Here is a 19,195-nt window from a genome sequence, read left to right on the forward strand (position 1 = left end):
AGTGAACTTCAGCTCAGGTACAAAGACTCTTTTTTTCATACTGTACAAAGAATCAAGAAAGATATTGGTTTAAATGAATGAAGTATTGACTTGAATACACTGATATACATTCCATTAAACAATACTAAATACTAGATCACCTACACATCAGTTAAGTTGAGGGGTTTTTCCATGCAAAAAGTTACATTTAGATATTTAGCAATATGACTGTCAGCTTTCTAATTTAATGTATTGAAGGCAAATATATTTAACACATAGTGAGAACTGCTACTATTTATCTCTCAATATTGTCTGTAAAAAACGTGGTAAAAGTTATTATTTCAGTGAGACAACAGAGCAAGCTTCTACAGTTGCACTACGTTTTGAAAACAGTTAAATATTATTTTGATAATAACATATATTTCAATGTTGATGAACTTCATACTGTTCATTCATAATCTGATTGTCTTTGTAGCTCACTGTTGAAATAAAATAAAAACATTACAATTACAAAATAATTATATCTACAGCCCCTAAACACACAAACACACCGCTTTCATAAATAACACACTTGTTCTGCAATAATATGTTTTATGTTTCCTGTCATTTTTGTTAGGAAAGGACATGCCTGAAAGACACGACATTTTCTCCTGCTCTGAGGGTCAAGAAGAACATCCAAGAGGAACATTAAAAGCTGATGTTATGAGATTTTAAGACCAGTACAGGACATTCACTAAGAAACTACTTTTATTGTAAAAACACAGTCAGCTGATCGAATGCAGCTATTTCCACATCTACACTCCATCCGCTGATTATTTCTATTTGCCTCACTTTATGAGCTTCACAACATGTACCTTGTTTTGCAACGTCACAAATAAATGGGGCCAATCTTCAGTCAGATGTGAATGTGTAATCTAACATTTTCAGTAAGAATAATGGACAAAAGGAGAGCAAATACAATTTATTGAAATGTGAACCAAAAGTTAATCAAATGTTTTAAATAAAAAGCACATATGGACAAAAGGTGTAAACCTATTAAATGTATAAGTAAACACATTTAGTCAAATAAAGTGACCGACTAGGCCTGTGCGGTTGGTATCAGCTTTGCCCAGCATGGGCTCCTCCATCAGGCCTGGTCCTCCTCGCAGAGGAAAGACCCTCAGTCCTCCTCGCAGAGGGAAGACCCTCAGTCCTCTCCAAACCAACAGACAGGACGTCCATCACACGGAGGTTTCTCCCTGAAGTCTCTGCTGCTCTCTGGACACCATGCTGTCTCAATCCGTCCACACTGAATATGAGATTGGGAAAATGAAAATAATAAATGCTTTAGACAATAAGAAACATAAAGTTGACTGTTGAGTTGCTCAGTTTTTTTAGATTGTCAATACTATTACTGTATAACTAATATCTCAGGTTAAGAGGCACCTTCAAATAAAGAATGGCCTTTAAAAAAAATGTGTCTTTTGAATTGTTTGTCTAAAGTCAAGGATCTATAACTGGTACTTAGTTTTAATGATACAGTCTGGTTATTATGCTGTTTGGAGGAGGCCTCACAGGTAAGAGCGCTAACTAGCTTCCATCACATGTACGTTAGCTTGACTTAAATGTATAGTTAAGTGATATCAAAATATAAATAACTAATGTCATGCAAACATATTAATATTTGCTTGATTCCAGTGTTGAATTTAGCACAATTGCATACAAACGTTAAGGGGTTTTAAGATTCTGAAGTATTATGTTAAAACTCGATAACTTAGATTATTATTTATAGTTTTGCTGAATAGTTTCATGTCCGCTTACCTTAGAAACGTAAAATGCGACGGCAGCGTGCAGATGAGGAGCATGTTAGCTTAGCTTGGTAGCTTCAGCTAGCTCTGGCACTTCCAGCTCGGTGGCAGGAGGTCCCACCTCGGCTCCGCCTCTTTGCCCTTATTTGGAGCAGGTGTCAGTACCAGATATGTTCGGCCTACCAGATATGTTCGGGTGTATTTCCGTCGTATCCGTCATCCGTCATATCCGTCATATACTCACCTCCCTCTGCTCCCAGCGCTATGCTGCCACACACCGGCCGTCTGCGGAACTGCAGCCGGAGGAACTCGGTACAGCTTGTTATGTGTGAACGATCTAGATCCCTCCGCTTCCCCATAATTACCGCGACCATTTTAACTTTCATGACAGAAATGGAGAGCTTTTATGCTGAGATAAAGCAGTACGTGCTCAATGGTGGTTACCACAATCTCACCATCGCCGCTGAAAAGCATGATAAAAGGAAGGCGTTAATTCGGAGGGCATCCAAACAATACCTGATCAAAGGTAAGTAACAGAATAAGACCATGGTTAAGTCACGAACATACGTTTTTATTATGAGGTATAAACCCCCTGTACATGTGACATCATCACATCCCTTTACTTATAGGGATCAATAAAGTATATATCTATCTATCTATTTATCTAATGGTGTTTTTTGGTGCAAAAGTGATCATACCTCTAATGGTTTATCATATTGCAATTCCAACATTTTTCAGTAAATCGCAAGGACTCCACAGCTTGTTTCTCCTTTTTCTTTTTATACACACTTTACATTACTGTAGTTGTTACGTCTAAACCACATTTGCCACTGGATTTCTTCAACAGCTTTTAGTCATAATGTCATCTCTACACATGTCTAAATGATTGTTTTGTTGTTCCTGTTGTGCCAGCTGGAGATTTGTACTACACATACAAGGACAATGAGAGGATGGTTGTGTGCACCAAGGACCAAATTATCAATGTCCTGAAGGAGTGCCATGATAACCTGGGTTTCGGAGGTCATGCAGGGAGAAGGCGCACCACCGAGAAGGTTTTGTCAACGTACCACTGGTCCACTATGCGGGAGGACGTGAAGAAATGGGTGGGAGTTTTTGACTGACTGACTGATTATTGATCTACAGAAATGTGTTGTATGTGTACATTGAAACAGAGTGAGACAGTTTGAGCTCCATCAGAGCAGAGAAAACATATTTCAGAACTTTAACAGTTTAATTCTGTCTCCTCTGAAAGTTTTCTCTGTTCTATCATTTTTATACCTAAAGTTTTTTGTTTTGCTGATTGAAAATGTATGATATTTGCTAAGGTTGATGAGTGTCCCCGCTGCCAGCAACACGAGGTCATTAAAACGGTTGCACCCGTACTGCATCCCATTCATGTTCCCGAGGCATGGACTGTCCTTGGTGTGGATCTCATTGGCCCACTTCCCTCCACTGCTAAGGGCAAAAGGTACTATCATGATGGGCTGAAGCATGTGTAACCTCCTTTAAAGGTTCTAAACGTGAAGAATCTGGTTTCAAAAGAAAGGAAATCATTTACAGTGATTCTGTATGTATTTACAACATTCTGCATTTTATATTGCAGATACATTCTAACAGCGACTGATCTGTTCACGAAGTGGGTGGTAGCAAAAACGCTCTACCACAAAACAGCTGTTGAGGTCTCAAAAAAGATTGTAAATATTCTTCTCGATTTCGGTCTTGTCGAGAAGATCATTACCGACCAAGGACGGGAATTTGTCAATGAGGTACAATAATCTATCTAATACAGTGTATGTGTTATGTGTAACAATGTAATACGATTTTTCAGGTAATTTGGTAATTGGTGTACACTAAACCATCTGCAGGTCAACCGTGGTGTTTTTGATGCACTGGGTGTAAAACACTGCATCACTTCAGCGTACCATCCCCAGTGCAATGGCCAAGATGAGCGTACAAACCAAAACATAAAAAAAGCACTTGCAAAGTACTGTGGAGAGGACCAGAATGACATCTGAGGGGCATTGTGGCGAGCATTAACACCTCAAAGCAGGTACAATGTTGTAACAAATGCAGATGGAAACAATACTCAACAGAGATACTAAAAGGAATTTTTATGCTTTCAGAGGTCAACCAAGTGCACGCCCTATTTTGCCCAGTTTGGGAGGCACCCTCGCGTCCCGGGTGTTATAAATGCTACAGTCAATGACAGGGATGATACCTCTGTTTTGGTGCCTGCTGATGAGGCAGAACAGCAGCTTGAGGCAAAGGCTGCAACCATTGCAGATTTGCACTCGAAGGTGAGAATAAAATGGCAATATTTAAAACATAATAACTCCTAAAAAATGCAAGCGTATGTTAAGGACTGTAAATGATAACTGTTACATATCTTTCTCAGATTTACCAGAACATCCAAATAGCACAACAGAGACAGAAAATCTCTTTTGAAAAACGCAAGGGAAAGAATGTGAAATCTTTCCTGATTAACGTTGGAGATGAGGTCCTAAGAGCGAATAAGAGGAAGGAGGGCCGAAAAGGTGGAAAACTGGAGTGCAACTGGTTTGGCCCTTATGTGGTTTCCTCAATCACCAACAAGGGTGTGGCAACCCTGTTGAGCTCAACAGGAGCTCAGCTGAGACAGAGTGTGAATGTGTCTCAGCTGAAGCCCTTTATCAGGCCTATGTTGAGAGGTATTTTGATTATCAATACAAGGACACATTTTAGGTATACTTCATGTGTGGTACTTCAATAATACTGTTTATTTTTTGTCTATCTAATAACAGCTGAACCGAAGTTGGATTCGGAGGGGTCTATTGCTGACCACCAGTATGCCCTCTCTGGTGCGAAATACGCAAAGGATCTACATCCGATTCAAGACAAGCTGGTAGATATATGTTTACTTCATGCACAGTGATTTGATTTTAATTTTTCTATGTTTTCTATTGGCTTGAAGTATGTTTTGCAATCTGTTATTTGCAGCTCAGCTATGTGCTAGACCACAATAGGCCTGGAGCAGAGGTCATTGTGAAGGAGGGTGATGTGTGCCTGACCAGAGAGGACTTTTGGAGCCTGGGTCTTCCTCAGTGCATGGAGTCAAATGTAGGTATACTTGAGCTTTCCTCCCAACTTCATCTTGTCTCAAATAAATGGCACAGGTAACTTACTGTTGTTACTGTTTCAGATTGGAAACACGTGCCTGAAGATGGTACAAGAAGCCAAAGACATGTACGGTTTTCAACAGACATCATTGGCCTGCTTTTTTCTTTTGAATAACACATATTTTCTAAATAGCTGTTTAGTGGTGAAACTCCAATCTCGTGAAGTGTGGTTGTCTCTTGTTGTTGAACATACTTCTATGAAGATTTCATTTTTTTTGAAAAACTATCAATATAGGGCAAAGATATATACATCGTGGATATGTATGTGGTTCCTACCTGGAAGTCCAAAACAGCTGACGCGTTGGCCAGTTTTCCAGTAAGTTCCTGTTGCTTGAGACCTATGTTTCTTGAAATTGATATACAGCAACTTAAAATCCCTTGTTTAAAATACTAGGCTGACCAATTGGCCACCAAGGACATGGTTTTCATCCCTGCCTGGAGTCGGCAGCAAGGAAAGGCAGATCACTATTTGCTTTGCGTGAGTCTGTTCCAAATGATCTCACCAGCATGTACAAAATGAACATAAGTTGTGCTGTGTGGTTTTCTTCTGGTGTTTGATTATGTCTAATTTCAGCTATTTTGTCAATGGTTGACAGGTGATCAAGCCAGCAAAGAGAGAGTTATATTTGCTCGACCCTCTTAAGCCAGATGGCTTTGGGGACAATTCCTACAAGGACATATTTAGGTTTTTGTAACATGATTACCCCCACCGTTCTGTGGCTTGTATGGGAGTTCTAAATAGTTTATAGTATTCTAATACTGCAGTAACCATCTTGTAGACCAGGGGTCTGAATCTGATCAAATTCATTTATAATATATCTCCATTTCCACAAAGTCTGGAGTGTCCTTAGTGGAACCAAAAGAAAAAGAGTCTGCAACAGGATGCTATGAATTATAATGTTCATTTTGTTATAAGCCTTGTTCAAAGGTTGTTTTCAAGTTCAGCTTTGTTCAGAGGCTGGTAAACGTATTTTTGTTTGTTTTATTTTAGCCCCGTTCAGTGGCTTTCATAACTTTCCTCTTTTAAGGCATGCAATAGTTCAATGTAAGGAAATCCAAAAACATGAATTATATTGAGTATAGCGTTCCTTCACCAAATCAATTCCCATGTCTTATCATTTCTTTTGACAGTGACCTAGCGCACCGCATTGCTCCAGGTCAGTGGACAGTAAAGTTCGGCAGAGACGTCAAGGTACATTTCTCCACCATCTCATACACCTGCTTTCACATGTCTTTATTTTCCATTTGACCATGAACATCACTGTTATATTCCAAATTCTTACAGGGTTTGCCTCACCAAACCACGGGCAATGACTGTGGTGTCTTCATACTGATGGTAAATTCCTCCCTTGACACTTTTTTTTAAGGGGTTTTGTTAGTTTTTGAAACTCATAACTTAACAGATCTTTATCCTTTCACAGTATGCACTCAACTTCAGCACAGATGCTCCACTTTGGTTTACCGAGGTCAGTATTTATCCTCTGAGTTAGTATTTCAGGGGGAAGAGGGGGCTAACATTGAGTAGACAAATGATGAGGTTCCATTCATTTTCAACTTTATTATTGTTACATTTTCTTTTAGCGGGACATAGCACAGATCCGGAAATGGTGGTGCATTATGCTCATGGAACGGTACCAGATTGAAGGGTAAATCATACATTTTAAATGTTACTTTATAGACAACAGTTTCTTTGACACTGATTTACATTTTCATCCTGATATTATGTGATTTTTATAGCCATGGACAGAGGTTTTCTTACTGGACCAATGAGGCCGAAGAGCTGCTCAAAGGGGCACTGGAGCCAGTGTACAGGGTCTCAAAGAAGCAAAAGACAGAACATGAGGTCAATAGGCACACTCCTGTTTGTGATAAAGAAATGTAACAATCCAGATTATTTAACACATGCATACATATCAATATTGATAATTGTATACACATGTAATTAAACAATCACATGACCCACACCTTATATTTTCCTTCAAAGGTCCAGTTTCAAAAGTCCGACATGTGCTTCATATTGGAGGTAATATCTTTTCAGTGAAGCAGTAACTGTTTTTTGTTTAAAAAACGACCTATGATCACGGCAGAATTTCCAACTATTATGTCTCACTGCTTTTTTTAACTTTATTGATAGCTGTTTTTTACCTCAAGGAGAAGAATAACAAAACATAAGAAAAATGTGTGTGATATATTCAACATTAATATTAAAAATGTGTATTTTTGCTACCTGAAGCCCAAAGAATCTTGGTATTTCGATTGTGCTGGCAACAGTCTAGTCAATGTGTTGTTAAATATGTTTGATCTAGTCTGACCAATACTTCACAGCTGCCAAACTGTCTTCTCTCGGACCTTCTGATGGAAGTGGTTCTCCAGGAAGGTGACAAAGCGTACTAATAATTCCTTACATTTATTATAGCGCTTTATCAATGACTCAAAGCGCTTTACATATACACACATTACACATATATGATACATGCAATGGTCAGATACTGTGGACAATACCCACAGGAGCAAGTTCAGGTGAAGTGTCTTGCCCAAGGACACACCGGCTTTACAGACGCAGCAGTGGCGGGTTTCACCCCTTGATCTGATGATCATTGCACAGCGCACTGCGCCACACCGTCCATCTTCACGCCTCGAGGTCATCGAGGCGCTTTTACAGGTACACATTAGTATTATACATGTACTGTGGACAATACCCACAGGAGCAAATCCGGGTGAAGTGTCTTGCCCAAGGACACAACGGCCTGACGCAGTGGCGGCAGGAGCGGGTTTCGAACTGGAGTTCCCCAGCACTCCCCCTTGATCTGATGATCGGATGCACAGACCACTGCGCCACCCGTCCTAATCACTCACTCTAGTGTGTACCACCTTCAGAGACACAATGTCCACTGTGTCTTTCAGAAGAGGGGCCCACTTTCGCTGGCTTGAGAGTAAGTGATTCAGTGAAGGTGCAGCAGTATACGACAGCTGTGGTGTCTATGCATATTTTTAATGGCTCTATTGAAATGCTTGTTTTACACAGGTGTTGCTACATGGAGTTTGTTCTCTGCTTCATACAAGCAGGATTTCAACGTCATGTACACCATTGACACCTGCCGTGGATGCTTGGAGCCTTACAAAAACTGCAAACCAGGTAGACTTCTTATTCTGGATAATAATGTTTATGTGTCATTACATATTTAGTGTGTTGTGGTCCTAGTGTGATTCAATTACAATATTTTCTTTTTCTATTCATAGGATATGTTGGGAAAGGTAAAAGAGGAGAATTGCAGGGCATCTACTCTGATGACCAACATCCAGGCTATTGCAGTCCCTTCTGCAACCAGATATCATAGGTAAAGATTAACTCACACAAACAAATGTCAGAATAGACTAAATTGTCACTGCAATTAATGAAGATCATCATTTGATATCTTACCTTCAAGTTTGGTTTTCCCGGACGCTGCCCGTCGTGGACTTCGGGTCGTGGACTTCGGGTCGTGGCTGAACCTGTCTCTGCAGTCCTGCCTTGGGTCATGCTGCTTCCCTGATGGCTTCCTCATATATTCTGAACAATCTGTGCTGTTTTCCTATCCACATGTAAAAGGAACTAGAAGGATTTCTTGATACTAAGGGCTGTAGAGAAAAGTTTGGAGCTTTTTCCATTAACGTTGAAGTTCAAATTCTCAATAAACACTTGAATGCTGTGCTGTCTTTCTATTTACTTGAATGTGTGAATTCATTCAGTTGGGTAGGTAAGCTTGGGATGGATATATTAAATATATACATACAAAAAATTAGAGACTCTTTCCAATGAAAGTAGCTAGCCGCAATAGCTCCAAGATTGCTATATCTAGTTTGTAGGTCGCCAAGTTGGCATCATTGACAGTTCGTCTCTTAAAGCCTCTAAAGCTCTGCAACAAAAAAGGATCATTATGAATGTAAATACTATACATGGTAATGCAGCAGGGCATAGTGCGATGAGGCAGGCAGGCAGAACCAGATTTATTTCTAAATATTTGTCGATCAATATTAGGCTACACTAATATAAGGCTACTAGTATTATAATATTACTGCAATAATATTCCAGTGGTGGCTGCTTAAGGTTGTTTCTGGCTCGTTTGATCCAAACATTGTCCAAAGCTCAAAATGTATTGTAATAGATGTAAGAATTCTCAAAATGTACAATATGTTTTGATCCAACACAATATTCTGATTCAATCCATATATGTTAGGGGTTTTTTTTTCACCAAAATAAATAGACTGCCTTCTCTCCAGCTCACCGCACACAAAGGGGGGGGGGGGGGGGGGGGGGGGGGGGGGGGGCATCTGTATTAACGGGTCAGTCTATAAGCACTCTAATAGCACCATAAATTACATTTAAATAACCACAAAAAGACAATTATTGTTTCCGATATTGATTTAACGAGATGCTGTTATAACATGGAAACGGCTTAATTTAAAAAAATAAGCTTCAAAAATGTTTTATGAAGCACACTGGGTACAGCCCTGTAATACATGTGTTCCGTGTGTATATAGTCTTACGCAAGAAACACATAGCATGAACAGACTGCAACAAAACCAGTCTTACAAAACAGACTTCTGCTAAACTGGTGCAGAAGCAAAGCATCTGCCTTAGATGAAGTTCACACAGAACTGTGGAAAAGGGAGAACATCTGTACTTGCTTTCAACGACATGATCAGGCTTATATATTATAAAAGTGTTGGCTAAAGTAACGCAGAATATATATATTTTTTAATTGTAAATAATTAAGTACACACACATAACAAGCTGTACCGAGTTCCTCCGGCTGCAGTTCCGCAGACGGCCGGTGTGTGGCAGCATAGCGCTGGGAGCAGAGGGAGGTGAGTATATGACGGATATGACGGATGACGGATGCGACGGAAATACACCCGAACATATCTGGTAGGCCGAACATATCTGGTACTGACACAGGCTGGAGAAGGCGGGAGTTGAACTCTGACCTCACTGTCGAGCCGTTAGTGGCCGACTCCGCCTACTAAGGGCTTCACGGCAACTCTGCAGAATCCTATGGGTGACGTCACGGACCCTACGTCCATTTATATATACAGTCTATGGTATAAATACAGCGGCAAGCTTTGGGACGGTGTCAGTACCAGATATGTTCGGGCTACCAGATATGTTCGGGTGTATTTCCGTCGCATCCGTCTTCCGTCATATCCGTCATATACTCACCTCCCTCTGCTCCCAGCGCTCTGCTGCCACACACCGGCCGTCTGCGGAACTGCAGCCGGAGGAACTCGGGACAGCTTGTTATGTGTGGGGTGCTATGGTGGGGTCCCATGTACTTGTGCACATAAATAATGTTTCTAATTATTTACAATTAAAAAATATATATATTCTGCGTTACTTTAGCCAACACTTTTATAAGGCCACTAGATTAGATAATTACGAAATGTGTAGATAGAATACATATATTTCAGGTTGTTATTTTGTCATTATGTTTAATGTTTTATTTACCTTTTAGTATTTTTATATAGTATCTGAACTTTGGAGAGGAGTTGGGAGACACACGACACATCAAATCACATCTACAGATCAAGGCGAAGCGAATGGAAGTACTCCCATACTCCTAGCGTGAAAATGTTTGTGAAAACGTGTGCAAAGTCTCCGAAAATCCTAAAAAATAAGCTCATATTTGAATTCATCATAAAAAAACACATCATTCAGTAAAAACAAGGCCCCACTGATCATCTACTCTCTGAGACGATTCCAGGGATGTCTGGCTTGAGTTTCGACCACCAGGGAAAGTGGACAAAAGTGCCCGAGATCAGCCTCTTAATTTACCCAGGGCTTAGTGCTTCGCTTTCTGCATGACAATTCAGGAAACTCCCCTGAGTATTTTATTAAATATCTGAACTTTGAAGAGGAGTTGGGGGACACACGACACATCAAATCACATCTACAGATCAAGACGAAGCTAGTGGAAGTACTCCTAGCGTGTGAAAATGTTTGTGAAAAATGTGTGCAAAGTCTCCGAAAACGGAGCAGTGGCTGTGAAGCTAGCTTTGCGGTTAGCGGTTAGTTGTTATTGTTTGAAGTTGTTGCTATGGAAACAACATGACGGAGAAAAAATTATATCTTCTACATATAATAACGGACAAAGTAAAGAATGGGAGTGTAGGCTATGCCTGTTTGAAGTTGTTGCTAAGGAAACAACATGACGGAGAAAAAGTATAATCTTCTACATATAATAACGGACAAAGTAAAGAATGAAGTGTCGGCTATGTTTAAATGTTCGGAATTTGACCGTCTTGAGTTGCCGTAAAATATGACGAATATGACGGATGCGACGGAAATACACCTGAACATATCTGGTAGCCCGAACATATCTGGTACTGACACCCATAGATATATATAAACACTAGATGACTCACCCGCGCTGCTGGCCAATGGAGACCGACGTTGCCACTTGGCCGCCATCTTGCTACAGGCAGTTCTCTCATTCATAACATTATGGTTTACTATTTAAATAACCATAGCTTGCTCAATTTTCAACCAATTTTCAAACGGTTTGGTTTTTTATAAACATCAAAGATGTAGTTATGATACTGTATACTTATAGTCATGGACTTTCTTATGAAAATAACATTAAGCAGATAAAGCAATAGCTATACACACACACAAGGTATTTCTATTAAATATTTGCCGGTGTATATATTTCCATTTATTTTTATTATATTGTTAATATTTAAAATAAATTATAAAATAAAAATATATTTATATTTTATATATAAACATCGGTCTCATGTTACCACTCTGTAAGCCAAGAGTTATTAATTTAGCAATGCCTTAGCTTTAAGAATAGGGACACAACTAATGACAATAGCATATGGTGGTATATTATTTAGATATTCACACCTTTATCAGAAGAACCAAACCAACATAAAATGAGCTCACAGACAGGCCAGTTCTGTCTCATTTATCACAATTATACGAATATATAAATAATAGTAATATGGAAATTAATAAGTTACTTTTTTAACAATTCAATGTTCACTTATCAATACTGTGAGCCTGATTTTTCTTACATTCTCCAACAGAAAACACAACTCAGCGTACTTTTAAGAAATTGATCTTAATAGGCTTTTCCCCTTATAAGGCAAAAATATGTTTTGAGGCTCTGGACAAAAATGGCTATTTTGATTGTAAAGGTTGCCAATCCCTGGGTGTAGTTTCAATGTTTGCACATGTTTATTCAAGTGTATGAGTGACAGAGCAAGTGAGATGGCCAGTGGTTCTCAAACCTTTTACACAGAGTACCACCTCAAATTATATTGGGCTCTCCTAGTAACACCATCATAGACCTTCCTGGGTACCACCGAGATAAAGGATTTAATATGACAAGCCATATGATGCTCTCATTTGTTAGTGACATTCCACATGCAAATAAAACAAGATAAGATGGTACTTTATTGATCCCAATTTGGGAAAACATTTTTAGTTACAGCAGCCTAAGGGACAAAGCATTTTACAATGAATTAGAAATACGCAAGAAAAATAAAGAAAAGAAAGAAAGAGGAAAATATACATGTTGAGTTTGGCAGGATATTATATATATAATATACATAAATATAAGGCATATGGAATATTAATGTTAAATATTAAATAGATTATATATGTGTAAAATGTACAACGTGGTTATATTCAAGAGAAACTATGGAGCAGAGAGTTATCTTCCAGCCAGAGGTGATTTGTTGAGTTATGGCACTGCGGAGCTGCAGCAGTCTGTTGGAGAAGGAGCTCCGTTGACTGTCCAGCTGCAGGTGGAGAGGATGGGTGGGGTTATCCATGATGGCCTGTTCAGTGTCCTCCTCTCCACCACAGCTTCAAAGGGGTCCAGCTTGATGCCGATGACAGACCCAGCTTTCCTAATTAGTTTATTGATCCTGCTGGTGTCACCGGCTCTGATGCTGCCCCCCCAGCAGACCGGAGCAAAGAAGAGTGCACTGGCCACAACAGACCGGTAGAAGATCTCCAGCATCTTACTGCACACGTGGAAGTATCTCAGCTTCCTCAGAAAATAGAGTCTGCTCATCCCCTTCTTGTGCACAGCATCAGTGTTGATCCTCCAGTTCAGTCCGTTGTCTAAGTGCACTCCCAGGTATTTGTAGTCCTCCACAACAGCCACATCCTCTCCCAGAATGCACAGGGGTAGAAGAGACGTCCTCACCCTCCTGAAATCAATGACCATCTCTCTGGTCTTGGCCACATTCAGAATACTCACAACATTAGGCTGAGGTTCATCTTCCGCTCTTCTTGAAGTGGTTGTGCTTCTTGTTGCTTCCGGCTAAAATAAACATAATTAAAGACATTTTGAGTGTTTAAAATGTGCTGTAATACACAACACATTATTTATTCCTAAACTTGTAGAAAGAAAAACTAAAGTGTGACATTTAATCACATATTTATCAATCAATCTTATACACCTTGAATTCTTGTTGGCCAATGATACACATACCCTTTGAAGATGAGCTGGGAAATTGAATACTGTTGGCACAACACCATCTTTAAGCCGGACAGTCTGCCCCGTCCTGTCAAAGTCCTCACTCCTGAAGTACTCACTGCAGAGCAGCGTCCTGCCAGAGGAAACAAAACCGTCCCTTCTTAGGGCGAGTTCCCACTGCCTCCTCCTCTCTCCGCTTTTGGGAAACCTTAAAAACATGAGAAAGGTAGCCAGATATATAAATTATTGTCAACATTGTCCGCCCTTCTTTCCTTTAACATTAAGGGTAAGGACAAAAATACACACCGAAATTATCATATTTTTTGGGGTAATTGTATGTATGTATGTATGTAATGTATGTATGTATACTTTAAGAATAAGACAACCACACTAAGAGTAATAAAAAAGGTGTCCAAAAGAAACATTACATAATTGTGTAAAGAAATGGTAGCAACATATTCTAAAGAGGCTGGGTCAACATCAATCTTGCAATACTATTATCTCACATAGCCCCACTGATCCTGTGTAGCAGGACTTGTAATGTACATACATCCACTAAGTAATTAACGATTATCCTAATTATAGTCATAATATTGTCATATCTTACACGTGAAAGGTGATTCCACGGGTTCTTGTTTGCAGACTGCGGCGATTAGAGCAGCCGTAGGCTGCACAAAAGTCAGGCATAGTCAGGTACTTCTGTAAACACAAAGCCAGCAATTTCCTGTATCATAATGTATCTAAAAATGTAAGATGTTTTTAACAAGCCAAACCACTTGGAAGAAATCATGTGTAACTTAAGTTATGTTGAAAAGAAAGAGCAGTTCTGCCCAGGGCCGGACTGGGACAATAAGTCAGGCCGGGAATTATAGACCCAGCCAGGCCACTACCAGTTTTCTTTTGTGCCATTTTCCTGGATTTACTTGTCAATATTTACAGCGTTGCTGCCCATAGTGATAGCCCTAAACTTTAAATCTACTACCCCAGAATAAACATATGGACATGGGTTACTATTTAAAAATGTTTTAGGAACCTATCCATGTGAACATATTTTAAGTGGAGGTGGACCTCAAATTCTCTCTAAAACATCCCCCCCCCCCCCCCCCCCAGTAAGATTTTTTTTTTCAATGTTGGACTTAAATGCATCAATCTGGTGCACTTTGAGGGGGAAATAAAGAGACTATACCCATATGAAACAGAACTGTATACATTTAAATAATCATAAAATCATAAGAACATGGCCATAACCAATAACATACCATATCCAATATGAAAAAACATTGAAACTTGTTTATTTATGGTTCATTTATAGTTGTGAGTGTGTCTGGGCTCCTGAACCAGCCTCACTCGTCTCCCCCCTCTCCTCTTTGAGGCAGCAGCAAAGACTAGTTTTAGCTCTCAACAAGTTTGAAAGTTTACCCTTTTTCACCTAGTTAAATTGTTGTTATTATTCATGCATATTTTACTAATCACTCCCCCTTCAAATGGAAATATGTGTTTACATAAATGGTGACCATCTGTTTATTCTTTGCTCATAACACTTAGCATATACTACCCAGACGGCACTGCGGTATTTTAAAGCTACAGTGCCCGATTGAGGCCAAAAACCCTTCTGAGAAAAAGCCAGTGGCAAAATTCCAGATTTACATGTGACTAAGATATTGTGGTTTATCTCTCGGCTACTGTAGAAAAGGCCCCAAAGTTGTAGTTATTGATATATATATATATATATATATATATATATTATTTTGTTATTCGGGCCCAATCCCAAACCACTCCCTCGACCCTACCCCTCCGTGACGGAGTGAACTCCGTCTGTAGGCACACTCACAGCTGAATGAAGTTCCCTCCATTAAGGGTTAAGGGTATAAATCAAGCGGCAAACTGTGGGGTAGAGCCGGGAAGCCAATACGGAAGTGCCACACACTGCAGTTCATATATTGGCCGATAGGCGATGGCTGCAGAAAGGACCCCCATGTTAAAATGCCCAACTTTACAGCAGAAAAAAACATGTTTCTACCCCTGGCTCCATACATTTTATTATCGATATAGTTAGATTCCACCTTCATGATTATGGATCTGTGAGTGAATTGTTTTCTAACGCGACCCTTTTATTTATATTAGGTCTTAAAGTTTGTGCATCAATTAGGGCGTGGTCACATTGAGTGACGGCTCTGTCAAGTGCCTGCCGCTGTTAGCTTCTTGTCTCTCTGCTAGCTGCTCCGTGAAGCTAGCTACAGGGACTCTGCCTGCTCAGCTCATCCAGGAAACACAACTTGTAGCCGGCCGTGGTTGTTTGTTCTTCATGCTTATATATCGGACTATTGTGACTCGCTCTGCGGTTAAAACAGACGGTGCATGAATGCGGTTTTGCGGTAAGTGAAATTCTAGTGCTTTATTTATGTGTTAATAATTTTAATCAGCCACGTAATGAATGGTAAGGCTTGGGTTAGCATGTAAGCTAGTGGTAGCTACATCGGTGCTAAAGATTGTAATCGTAGCCTCCAAGTTAAAATCATAGACTGTATATAAAGGTTAAAACGAAATAGACAAGTGTTAAGTGGGATAATACTGTTGAACAAACGGCTTCTGTTTGAGGTTGATAAAATAAGGTTACATCCTTGTAACTTAGAGAGATATTTTATTATGTAGGTAGACCTGTATGCATCTAAGGTTAATTTAAATTGGCTACGCTCAAGTATGTAGACAAGCTAATGTCGAAGTAGTGTATGTGAAATCAACCTCACAATAAGATGTGTGTATATTGCAATTATTAATGTCATATTTCAAGATGATTACTTAGATATTACAATATGGTTGGTTGAGCTGGAGTTCATTATTGAGCTTACACGTTAACGTCACCGTCATCTGAAGAACGAACCCAAACCTTGTTGTTTTTATTAATTGCATTACCAAATGGGTATCAAATAAACAGTAAGCATTGGTAACACAACTTCCAAAGTTACAGTAAAATAAAAAGGACCCTGACTCGGACAATACACAATCCAACATGTTCAACAGAAGAGAATCAGTTATATTGTTTGTACACATGGTACTTTATATATATATCTGTTTGTTTAAGGTGTCCAGGTGATGCAGACAGGCTGGACCAGAGAGAGAGACAGAACTGTACTCCTCACAGCAGTGAACTTCAGCTCAGGTACAAAGACTCTTTTTTCATACTGTACAAAGAATCAATAAAGATATTGGTTTAAATAAATGAAGTATTGACTTGAATACACGGATATACATTCCATTAAACAATACTAAATACTAGATCACCTACACATCAGTTAAGTTGAGGGGTTTTTCCATGCAAAAAGTTACATTTAGATATTTAGCAATATGACTTTGTCAGCTTTCTAATTTAATGTATTGAAGGCAAAGATATTTAACACATAGTGAGAACTGCTACTATTTATCTCTCAATATTGTCTGTAAAAAAACGTGGTAAAAGTTATTATTTCAGTGAGACAACAGAGCAAGCTTCTACAGTTGCACTACGTTTTGAAAACAGTTAAATATTATTTTGATAATAACATATATTTCAATGTTGATGAACTTCATACTGTTCATTCATAATCTGATTGTCTTTGTAGCTCACTGTTGAAATAAAATAAAAACATTACAATTACAAAATAATTATATCTACAGCCCCTAAACACACAAACACACCGCTTTCATAAATAACACACTTGTTCTGCAATAATATGTTTTATGTTTCCTGTCATTTTTGTTAGGAAAGGACATGCCTGAAAGACACGACATTTTCTCCTGCTCTGAGGGTCAAGAAGAACATCCAAGAGGAACATTAAAAGCTGATGTTATGAGATTTTAAGACCAGTACAGGACATTCACTAAGAAACTACTTTTATTGTAAAAACACAGTCAGCTGATCGAATGCAGCTATTTCCACATCTACACTCCATCCGCTGATTATTTCTATTTGCCTCACTTTATGAGCTTCACAACATGTACCTTGTTTTGCAACGTCACAAATAAATGGGGCCAATCTTCAGTCAGATGTGAATGTGTAATCTAACATTTTCAGTAAGAATAATGGACAAAAGGAGAGCAAATACAATTTATTGAAATGTGAACCAAAAGTTAATCAAATGTTTTAAATAAAAAGCACATATGGACAAAAGGTGTAAACCTATTAAATGTATAAGTAAACACATTTAGTCAAATAAAGTGACCGACTAGGCCTGTGCGGTTGGTATCAGCTTTGCCCAGCATGGGCTCCTCCATCAGGCCTGGTCCTCCTCGCAGAGGAAAGACCCTCAGTCCTCCTCGCAGAGGGAAGACCCTCAGTCCTCTCCAAACCAACAGACAGGACGTCCATCACACGGAGGTTTCTCCCTGAAGTCTCTGCTGCTCTCTGGACACCATGCTGTCTCAATCCGTCCACACTGAATATGAGATTGGGAAAATGAAAATAATAAATGCTTTAGACAATAAGAAACATAAAGTTGACTGTTGAGTTGCTCAGTTTTTTTTAGATTGTCAATACTATTACTGTATAACTAATATCTCAGGTTAAGAGGCACCTTCAAATAAAGAATGGCCTTTAAATACATTTTGTCTTTTGAATTGTTTGTCTAAAGTCAAGGATCTATAACTGGTACTTAGTTTTAATGATACAGTCTGGTTATTATGCTGTTTGGAGGAGGCCTCACAGGTAAGAGCGCTAACTAGCTTCCATCACATGTACCTTAGCTTGACTTAAATGTATAGTTAAGTGATATCAAAATATAAATAACTAATGTCATGCAAACATATTAATATTTGCTTGATTCCAGTGTTGAATTTAGCACAATTGCATACAAACGTTAAGGGGTTTTAAGATTCTGAAGTATTATGTTAAAACTCGATAACTTAGATTATTATTAATAGTTTCATGTCAGTTTACCTTAGAGACGTAAAATGCGACGGCAGCGTGCAGATGGGGAGCATGTTAGCTTAGCTTGGTAGCTTCAGCTAGCTCTGGCACTTCCAGCTCGGTGGCAGGAGGTCCCGCCTCGGCTCCGCCTCTTTGCCCTTATTTGGAGCAGGCTGGAGAAGGCGGGAGTTGAACTCTGACCTCACTGTCGAGCCGTTAGTGGCCGACTCCGCCTACTAAGGGCTTCACGGCAACTCTGCAGAATCCTATGGGTGACGTCACGGACCCTACGTCCATTTATATATACAGTCTATGGTATAAATACAGCGGCAAGCTTGGGACGGTGTCAGTACCAGATATGTTCGGGCTACCAGATATGTTCGGGTGTATTTCCGTCGCATCCGTCTTCCGTCATATCCGTCATATACTCACCTCCCTCTGCTCCCAGCGCTCTGCTGCCACACACCGGCCGTCTGCGGAACTGCAGCCGGAGGAACTCGGGACAGCTTGTTATGTGTGGGGTGCTATGGTGGGGTCCCATGTACTTGTGCACATAAATAATGTTTCTAATTATTTACAATTAAAAAATATATATATTCTGCGTTACTTTAGCCAACACTTTTATAAGGCCACTAGATTAGATAATTACGAAATGTGTAGATAGAATACATATATTTCAGGTTGTTATTTTGTCATTATGTTTAATGTTTTATTTACCTTTTAGTATTTGTATATAGTATCTGAACTTTGGAGAGGAGTTGGGAGACACACGACACATCAAATCACAATCAAATCACATCTACAGATCAAGGCGAAGCGAATGGAAGTACTCCCATACTCCTAGCGTGAAAATGTTTGTGAAAACGTGTGCAAAGTCTCCGAAAATCCTAAAAAATAAGCTCATATTTGAATTCATCATAA

General features: G+C 39.3%; 1 protein-coding gene across 1 annotated transcript; it reads left to right on the forward strand.

Moving 5' to 3' along the window:
- Positions 1-4,015: 4,015 nt before the first annotated feature.
- LOC117558275 lies at positions 4,016-7,269 on the forward strand. Its single transcript, XM_034234336.1, has 13 exons — positions 4,016-4,063; positions 4,162-4,453; positions 4,547-4,647; positions 4,743-4,862; positions 4,945-4,988; positions 5,157-5,237; positions 5,316-5,399; positions 6,053-6,113; positions 6,207-6,257; positions 6,343-6,387; positions 6,503-6,799; positions 6,906-6,944; positions 7,247-7,269. The coding sequence occupies exons 2-11, from the start codon at positions 4,444-4,446 to the stop codon at positions 6,569-6,571; spliced, it is 666 nt and encodes a 221-aa protein (XP_034090227.1). The 5' UTR covers positions 4,016-4,063; positions 4,162-4,443; the 3' UTR covers positions 6,572-6,799; positions 6,906-6,944; positions 7,247-7,269.
- The last annotated feature ends 11,926 nt before the right edge of the window (positions 7,270-19,195 follow it).

This window comes from Gymnodraco acuticeps, unplaced genomic scaffold (genome assembly GCF_902827175.1).
Source record: "Gymnodraco acuticeps unplaced genomic scaffold, fGymAcu1.1, whole genome shotgun sequence".
NCBI lineage: Eukaryota > Metazoa > Chordata > Actinopteri > Perciformes > Bathydraconidae > Gymnodraco > Gymnodraco acuticeps.

Excerpts from the sequence above, each read along its gene's own strand:
- LOC117558275 (XM_034234336.1), top strand. Across the intron at positions 4,648-4,742 it reads ATCCGATTCAAGACAAGCTG|CTCAGCTATGTGCTAGACCA; the intron begins GTAGATATATGT and ends TGTTATTTGCAG. Across the intron at positions 6,114-6,206 it reads AGTTCGGCAGAGACGTCAAG|GGTTTGCCTCACCAAACCAC; the intron begins GTACATTTCTCC and ends AAATTCTTACAG.